Here is an 8,364-nt window from a genome sequence, read left to right as displayed (position 1 = left end):
TTCATGCTGCCGTGGCAGCCAGGCAAGGCGCAGGCAGCCAGCATGACGCACAATCGCTTGATCACTTTGCATTCTCTCTCTCTCGCTCTCTCTCTCTCCCGCCCGCTTTTGTATCGGGGCGCCTGCCCCACCTCGCTTGAACACACCTGGCCTCTGCCTCTGACCTTAGTTTGTCCATTGTACTGCCACAGCATGCCACATCACAATGCAATGCAAAAAACAGCTTGGATCAGCTGCCAGGCTGCTGAGCCGACGCGGCTGCCGCCGCCGCTGCCACGGCTGCCGCCTGGCTGGCGGCATGGGCAGCGGCAACCTCTGCTGCCCTGGCTGCCAGGCGATGCGTGCCCAGCTGCACCACAGACTCCTGATACTCCTTGGTGCTGGCATGGAACAGCCGCAGCTGCGTCCCCTTGGTCACCCTCAGGGCTCGCCTCGGCCAGCACGCGGCGCAGGTTGGGGAAGCGGGCATGCACTTCGTCCGACTGCAGCGCATCCAGCAGCTGGTTGGCATCCATATCATTCAGGCTAATGCGGCAGCGCACCACGGCCTGCACAAGCTGGCTCATGACAGCTGTGTGGTGTGCCAAGCCTTCCTTACTCCTGCCGCCGCTGGCGGCGGGCTTGGCACGCACCGCCGTCTTGCCTGCTGCGCTGCGCTCTGCCTTTGTCGGCACCCTGTGGGGCTGGGGAACCGCTGCGGGACGCCATCTCGCCCCTTTTCGCGCCCTGCACCCCCCGCCAATGGCGGTCTGCCGACCCCCGCGCGGCAGCGGCGGGCTGTTAAAAAGGGGTAGATACGGCTATGGAGAGCCCATTTATCGAAAAACGAGCGAAACCGATGCAGGTTTGAGGGCGGGAGGGCCGCTGATGTGTCCCAGGCCGCCGCCGCCACAAGCGGCTTGCACCAGTCAGAAGCCAGTACGAAAGGCAGCACGCCCTCTGCATGGATGCTCCATGCCGACCCTCTCCTCTCCTTGCCCCCTCCTCATTCGACCAACAAACAGCAGCAGCAGCCATGGCGGCCCCTCCCCCCCGCCCCGAGCACTACTCTTACAACCGTGAGACCGCCGAGAGCTACTCCCGGAGCGTGGGAGGTGAGGCTGGGGCGTCTGGCTGGGCAGGGGCAGGCCTCAGCAGCGTGCCCTGTGCGTCCAAGGCTCTGTGGCAGCGGCGGCCGCGGCTGCTGCAGCCCAGGCAGCTCTCGAGTCGCGCCTGCACGCCATGGGCGGGCCTGCACCGCCCTGGCATCATTGGAAGCATCCAAGCAGCCTGCAGCCTGCAGCAGGGGGAGAGCCGCGGGCAAACTGGCGGTCGGCGGCAGGCGGCGGCGAGCTGCGGCGGCGACAGCCAGCCCCCCGCTGTGCTCCCCTCTCCGACCTTGCCTCTCCTGCTCACTGCGCCTGCTGCCCCTGCAGGATCCGGCAGCGCCGACGATGAGAAGAGCGCCTACGGCTTTGGCGCCACGGCGCTGGCGCACGCGGGTGAGGTGGCCGGGGCGGCTGCTGTGCGTGGCGCCGTGCCTCCCGCCCTCCCTGCACCCCTCCTCCACCCCCAAGCCAGGCTCAGCCGACTCGAAGCCACAGATGCATGGCCCCTGCTTTTGCATGCCCTGCCCTACTTACCGGTACGGTGCACCGCTGCGGTATACCGTTCACTGCCCGCACCCCGCCCCGCCTTCCCCTCCCTGCAGCCCTGGCCATCCCGCTGCTCTTCCAGCCCCGCGAGGCCGCCCGTTTCCTGCTGGGCGGCACCGCCCTGCCCACCAACGCCGAGCACGACCGCCTGATGGGCCTGCTGGCGGCGGGGCTGCTGTCGGGGGCCACCACCGCCTGGGCGCTCAAGGTGAGGCGCCAGGCGCTGGAGGAACGGAGCTGGTGGGCTCGGGCGCTGCGTGCTACCTTCAGGCTGCAGGCACACAGCGCTGGCTGCCTGGTGCATGCCCCGCACGTGCCTGCCTGCCAGCCTGCACGTGCCCAGCCCGCCCTCACCATCCCAACGTCCAGTGTCCACCCCCGTTCTTGCCCCGCACTGCCTCATTAATGCCGCCTGCAGGGCGCCGCCGACGAGCACCGCCTGGACAGCGAGGACAGCGAGCGCCTGCAGCTGGGCCTGATAGCGTGCGGGGCCGCGGGGCTGGGCGTGCTGGCGGCCCACAGTGAGCCCTGCCTGCTGAGGCTGGCCAGGCCTGCTGGCCTGCCTGCTCCCTGCCCTGCTGTCTGCTGGCATTGTTGGGGAGCGGAGCTGCATGGAGCGGCGAGGCGGCGCGGCCGCGCCTCCCCGCACGGCGTGCGGGCGGGGTGTGCCCGCTCGTCTCCCCGCCCGCGTCCTTGTGCGCCATTCAACAACACTCCCGGCCTCTGCTGCTTACGACCTTACCCCTCCCCTGGACCCCTTGCCTCCCCCACGCCTGCCCTCCACTCCAGGCGCCGACCTCACCAGCAACGGCTCCGCCGCGGGCGTGGCCGCCGCCGCGCTGACCATCGGCGTCCCGGCCGCGCGCCTGCTGGGCTCCGACCGCGCCCGCGGCCGCCTGGGCAACCGCGTCAAGGTGAGGGAGCGGCAGAGAGGGGGCACGCCAGAAGGGATGCGCATCCCAGGGACCATGCATGCCAGCACTGGTGCACATCCCCTTGGGAGGGGGTGGGCCGAATGCTTGCCCCTCGAAGCCGCCAGCGCAGGACAGGCGGCGCCGGCCACACCCTGCCCCAACGTCCCTTCCGTTTCCGCTCTGCCGCGTCCCCCGCGTGCCCGCCACCCTTGCCTGCTCCCCGCCGCAGGGCATGTTTGATGGCATTGGCCGCCTGTTCGACTTCCGAGGCGGCTTCAAGCTCTCCTCAGCTCTCTACGCTGGTGAGGCTCCGCCCTCAGCTGCGGCGACTGCTGCCAGGGCTGCGCAGAGGCGCCAGGCCCACATGCTGTACAGCAGCAACCATATGGTCATGCATGGCAGCTTGGATCAAGGCCAAGCGCAGCAGCAGCTGCCAGTGCGCGGCTTCGGTGTGCCCGCGACCCACCCTGCCAGTAACCTTTGCGCCGCGTCCCCGGCCACTGCCCGCCCTCCTGCTGCCGCAGTGCTGACCCCGGCTTTCTTCCTGGCTGGCGCCTCGTACCTCGTGGCTCCACAGGCAAGCAGGGGCCGCTTGCAAGCATTCCATGGTCTGCAGGCGCTGCTGCTGCCACGCATGCAGCGCTGCTCGCCGGCCTCCGCGTGCCGGCAGCCGGCTGGAGGGATCCCTGCTGCCACCTCAGGCTGCCGGCTCATCCTTTCTTTTCCCTACTTTCTTCCCTGCTTCCCTCCACGCAGAAGACCCTGCAACACCTGCTGGGCTATGTGCTCAAGGGCAACGACTCAAGTGAGCACCGGCACACCGCTGCCGCACTGGCGCCGCCGCCACCTCGCCCGGGCTGCCCCCCGCGGGCCGCCGCCTGCAGCTGCCTTCTTTGGCCGCCAACACACTGCTGCTGCTGCTGCTGCTGCTGCACCTCCCAGGAAGCTATTTTCCGTCCTCACCTCTCCTCCCCTGCAGTCTTCCTGTGGCGCCAGGCTGGCGGCGCCCTGCTCACCGTGCTGCCCGCTGTGACCTACACGCTCAAGGTGAATGGGGCGGCCTGGTGCCTAGCTGATGTTGGGCTGCCGGCCGCCGGCGCCGAACCCCCGTGCCACCGTCTCTGCTGCCATTCCTGCTGCCCTTTAAAAAAAAAAAAAAACGCGCTCCGACTGGTACCAGCCCTTCCTTCTCCTGCTTGCCGCTGAGATCGCCTCGCCGCCACGCCCAACCCGCTGCCCTCCCGCCCCCTGCCCGGCCTGCCCGGTGCAGGAGAAGGCGGACAAGCAGCAGCTGGGTGACCACACCGCCCGCACCCTCAATCTGGGCCTGCTGCTCACCTCCCTGGGCCACCTGGTGGCGCTGGGGCCCATGGCCAACGAAGGCACGGGTGGCAGGTGGGGTGGGGCGGCCCGCTGGGGGGTGCGTGGTGTGCTTCCAAGCTGGGCAAGCTGGGCAGCAGGGCGGACAGGCATTACGCACCTTCTTGCATACACGCAGATGAAAGCTCGCTGGGCCAGGCAGCGGGATGCATGGCATGCCTGGGCCGTGCCGGGCGCTCCCCAGCCAGCTGGCCCTTCCCAACGGTCTGCTGTACCGCGCTGTATCGCCTGCTGCCCGCAGGTACCTGCCCGCCCTGGTGGGCGCCTGGGCCACCGCCTTTGCCGCCTCCGCCGTCGGCCTCTCCTCCTCCGCCACCGACAAGAGGCTGTGAGGCGGGGCTGCGCCTTGAAGGGCGGCTGGTTGCAGGACGGGGCCAGGCTGGTCAGAAGACTGCATGGCTGGGCTATGCAGCACGCAGAGGCGCCGGGTGAACAGGATGGGAAACTGTGGTTAGCGAGGCATGCGCCGTGCGCTGGGGAGGTTTGAGCTTCGCTGGTTGTGCATTGGGGGTAAAGGGTTGTGCTTTGCGTTACATTCGCCTGTTGAAAGGGAAACACACAGCTCTCGAGCAACGAAGCGCTGGCAGTGGGTGGGAGGAGAGCAGTTTGAATGATTCACAGGATGCCTGTGGGAACATCTCTGGTTCATGACTGCCAAACAGCGACAGCTAGCAGCAGCTGCCAGCGGGCTGCTGCTGTGTGCAGGCACTGCCACTGCCAGCTGGAAAGGCTCCAAAGTGCGTGCTGCGATCCCCAGCCACTTCGAAATGTTTGCCCAGCCAGCTGTCGCCCAGCATCGCGGCAGTGTTGCCGCACACAGCCACCCACTTGTGGGTGGGGAAGGTGTGCTGGCTGTCCAGGCTGTAGGCATGTGGGCTGCCGGGGATGGTGCCCTGCAGCAGCGCAGGCAGCAGCACGACTGGCTGGGCCTGGCCGGCCTGAGACAGCAGGGTGGTGGCGACGCTTCCCCGCTCAAGCGCTCTCCTGGCCGCAGGCATGCCACCAGGCGAGGGGCAGGTGCAACGTCGGGCATCTCAGCGCACGGCCAGCTGCCGCCACAACCGCTGCCATCACCGGCAGCAGCCGCCGGCAGCAGCAGCTCACCAGGTAGCGAGCCGCCTGGCCGTAGTCCTCGCTGCCCGCCTCCAATGTGCCCGGCAGCTTGAAGAGGCGGTAGGTGATGGACAGGTAAGAGGCGGGGCCCACCAGCGCCCGCAGCTCGGGGTCATGCACCTGCGCGCCAAAGAAGGAAGAAAGAAAGAAGGAAGAAGGTGAGGCACATGCCAGATGCGAGGCAGGCCCGTGGGCAGGTCCCCCTCCCTGCCAAACCACTGCCTCATGACATCCGCCGCGCATGCTGCTGCTGGAGGTAGTGGCTAGCAGTAGCGGCAGGCCTGCGGCAGCCGCGTGATCCGCAGCGAAGGTGCCAGGGCTGGCAAGCGTCGCTGCTTTCATGGCGGGCGCCCAGCCGCTCTCAACCGTTCAGCACCGGCGGGAGTTGAGCAGGCGCATGCGGGCTCGAGCCCCCTGCCCCAGCATGCGCAGCGCCCACCTGGATGGGATGGGAGGCGAGCTGGCGGGGGTCCAGGAAGCCGACCTGGCGGCAGATGCGCAGAAAGTCTTGGGTGTACAACGAGCCCGCCAGCCCCTCGTCCCACAGCACCTCGTTTGTGCGCAGCTGCGCAGGCAGGGGGAGGCCCAGGCGGTGTGGGGCCAGGGCGCGGCGGCGGCAAGGGCCATGAGGGCTGCCCGCCCAGCCGTGCCCCCAGACCGGGAGCAGCGGAGAGCTGCCGACATCCGGCTCCGATGCGGCCGGCGCGGTGACGCTGGCACTGATTTCGCTGAAGCCTCTGCTGGCATGCTGGCAGCCCATGCACATGCACCAAACAGACATGCCTGCCGGCAGCCTGAGGCCGCACCTCCTCTGGTACCCTCCTGGTGCAGTACATGTCGCTGAAGTACATCTCTCCCCCCGGGGCCAGCACGCGGTACGCCTCCGCCAGTACCGCCTGCTTGTCGGGGGTCAGATTGACCTGCGGCAGCGGGCGGGCAAGGATGCATGCTTGGGGTGGCGATGGGGCGTGTGCATGGGGTGGCAATGCGGGGCCTGGGGTGGGCTGCCACCTGCCAAGATGACTCATCGGTTACATCTGGGCGCAGCGGTCCCGCAGCAGGTGCTGAGCTGGCCACAAGGGCGCACCACGCAGTTGGAGATGATGAGGTCCACGCTGCCTGCCTGGATCCCTGCCTCCCCCAGCCTCTCGATCTGGCCCTTGACGAATCGCATGTTGGGCTGCCAGCAGTGCAGGGCGGCAGGGGCGTGCCAAGGGAGGGCGATGTGGGGGAGCGGGGTGGTGCAGCGGCGGGGAGGGCAGGCGTGGTGCACGCGCGGCGCAGCAGTGGGCAGCGGGGAGGGCGCGGGACATCTTTGGGAGCGGGCTGCTCACCTGCTTGTAGCCCAGCGTGTGGCAGCAGTAGTCCTGGGCGTGCCTGTTGGCCAGCTCGAGCTGGAAACGGCGGCGAGGGAGGAGGCAGGCAGGCAGAACAAGCTCGGCGCCAGCCAGAGGAAGCGGCAGGCAGCTGGGAGGCAGGGCTCGTGGCTGGCGTCAGGCGCCCTGGGCACCGAACCGAGCCGAACAATAAGTGTGGCGGCGGCGGAGGAGGTGGTGGTCTGCGCCGCAGGCAGGAAGGCGTGTGGGCGGGTGGCGGCCATCCCGGCGCCAGCGCCGCACCCACCTGCGCGTCTGTCATGTCCACGCCCGTCACGCTGCCCGCCTCCCCCACCATCGCCGCGCACACGTAGCAGTCGCGGCCGCTGCCGCACCCCAGGTCCAGCACCCTGCGGCAGCCAGGGAGGTGGGGAGGGAGAGCGCGCGCGGTGGGTGGTGGCTCCACGACTCAACCACTCGCCCAAGCGTGCCGTGCCAGAGGGGAGAGCACAGAAGGACCCCGGCTTTTCTCTGCTGCTCACCTCAGCCCCTCGATGCCCAGTGGGAAGGCCGAGCCGCAGCCGAAGTAGCGGGCCTGCACCTCTGGCGGCACCCGCTGCAGCGCGGCGCGCACGAGCGGGTGCGGCGCCCCCGCCGCGGTGCAGGCCGACGTTTTCATATCGGTCGACGCCGCCAGAACCTCCCCGTAGTAGTGCTGCACGTTGGCGTGCACCTGCTGCTCGCTCACGCCGTTCTGAGCGGGCGGCGCCATCTTGTGCCTGACGGCAGGTGTGCAACGAGCGCTATGCCTGCTAACTGAGCGAAGCAGTCGAGGGATAGGCGAAATGTGGGGCGATCGGAGGGGTTCGGTCTGAAACCAGTGTGGCGATCTTACGTCATATTGAATGAGACTTTCGTCCGAGAACCCGACTATAGGCTGTTCTATCGCGTCCGCCTACTGATCGCGTCCGTCTATACTCAGTTCACCTAACAGGCACTCGGTGCTGCGTCCTCGCATGCTTGTCGCTTTTCGGGCTCTCTCGCCTGTCGCCTATTCCCGCCGCGCGCTCCCTCTCAGCCACCAGATCCGCGCCATGGCCTCCGGGGCCTGCTGCTCGGGGGGTGCCGCCCCCGCTCCCTCTGCCGCTGCCGCCGCCACCGCCATGGGCGCCAGCACCGGCGCCAAGCTTGGGCAGGAGGCTGGCGGCACAGACGTCCTCGGCTCCGTGCAGCGCTACTACGGCGAGGTACGCTGGCGCCACGCTGCTTCCGCTGCTGCCGTGGCAAGAAACGCCCAGCTCTGAAGTCGGCGCCGGCGCCGGCGCCTCGACTAGCTGTTTGTTGCGCTCTGCCCCCCCGCGCCCCTGCAGATCCTCAAGACGCAGAAGGATCAGAAGATTCATTCATTCATTCATTCAGCACACAGACCGGCCGCCTCTTGCTCGAGGGCGGCCCACTTTGGCCTGGGCAGCCCGGGCCGCCCTCCCCCCCGGGCGCATGTTCGGTGTTGGAGGGGTGTGCCCAGCGATAGGGGGCCCCTGAAGGCATGCGCCGAGGCCGGGAAGCGTGGTTCGGCGCTGCTGCACGCTTGGCGATTTGACCAGAACCACGTGCCGCCGAGCTGCGGCCGCAGTTTCCGGCCCACGGTCTACGGTCGCAGCCACGGGACTCGGCGGCACGGCGTTTGGGCCCAAGCTTGCTGCCGCCGCCGCCGTGCCCGGGGGGGCAGCGCGGCGGCGGCGGCGGCACGCTGCGACGCCCCCGTGCTGCCGAGCTGCGGCCGTAGTTTCCTGCCAGAAGCCCACGGCCACAGCCACGGGACTCGGCGGCACGGAGTTTCGGTCCACGGCTTGCTGCCGCCGCCGTCGCAGGGGTGCTGCCTGCGGCGGCGGCGGCACGGCGTTTGGGTCCACGGCTTGCTGCCGCTGCCGCCGACCGCAGGGGTGCTGCCTGCGGCGGCGGCGGTAGCGCACGTGGCAACCCTCCCGCGTTTTCTTTGCCTCTCCA

At 68.9% G+C, this 8,364-nt stretch overlaps 1 protein-coding gene across 1 annotated transcript; it reads right to left on the bottom strand.

The window, feature by feature from the left end:
* Positions 1-4,596: 4,596 nt before the first annotated feature.
* Positions 4,597-7,129, bottom strand: CHLNCDRAFT_23051 (hypothetical protein; the record flags this gene model as incomplete). The annotated part of the gene is made up of 8 exons (XM_005847482.1): positions 4,597-4,821; positions 5,033-5,161; positions 5,481-5,606; positions 5,848-5,961; positions 6,129-6,221; positions 6,376-6,435; positions 6,665-6,767; positions 6,900-7,129. 8 exons carry the CDS (start codon positions 7,127-7,129, stop codon positions 4,597-4,599), a joined length of 1,080 nt encoding a protein of 359 aa, XP_005847544.1.
* Between the last annotated feature and the right edge of the window lie 1,235 nt (positions 7,130-8,364).

The sequence above is a fragment of the Chlorella variabilis genome, assembly GCF_000147415.1.
Source record: "Chlorella variabilis unplaced genomic scaffold CHLNCscaffold_10, whole genome shotgun sequence".
In the NCBI taxonomy this organism is placed as follows: domain Eukaryota; kingdom Viridiplantae; phylum Chlorophyta; class Trebouxiophyceae; order Chlorellales; family Chlorellaceae; genus Chlorella; species Chlorella variabilis.
The sequence above is the reverse complement of the archived record's forward strand: the minus strand, read 5'-3'. Positions and strand labels throughout refer to the sequence as shown.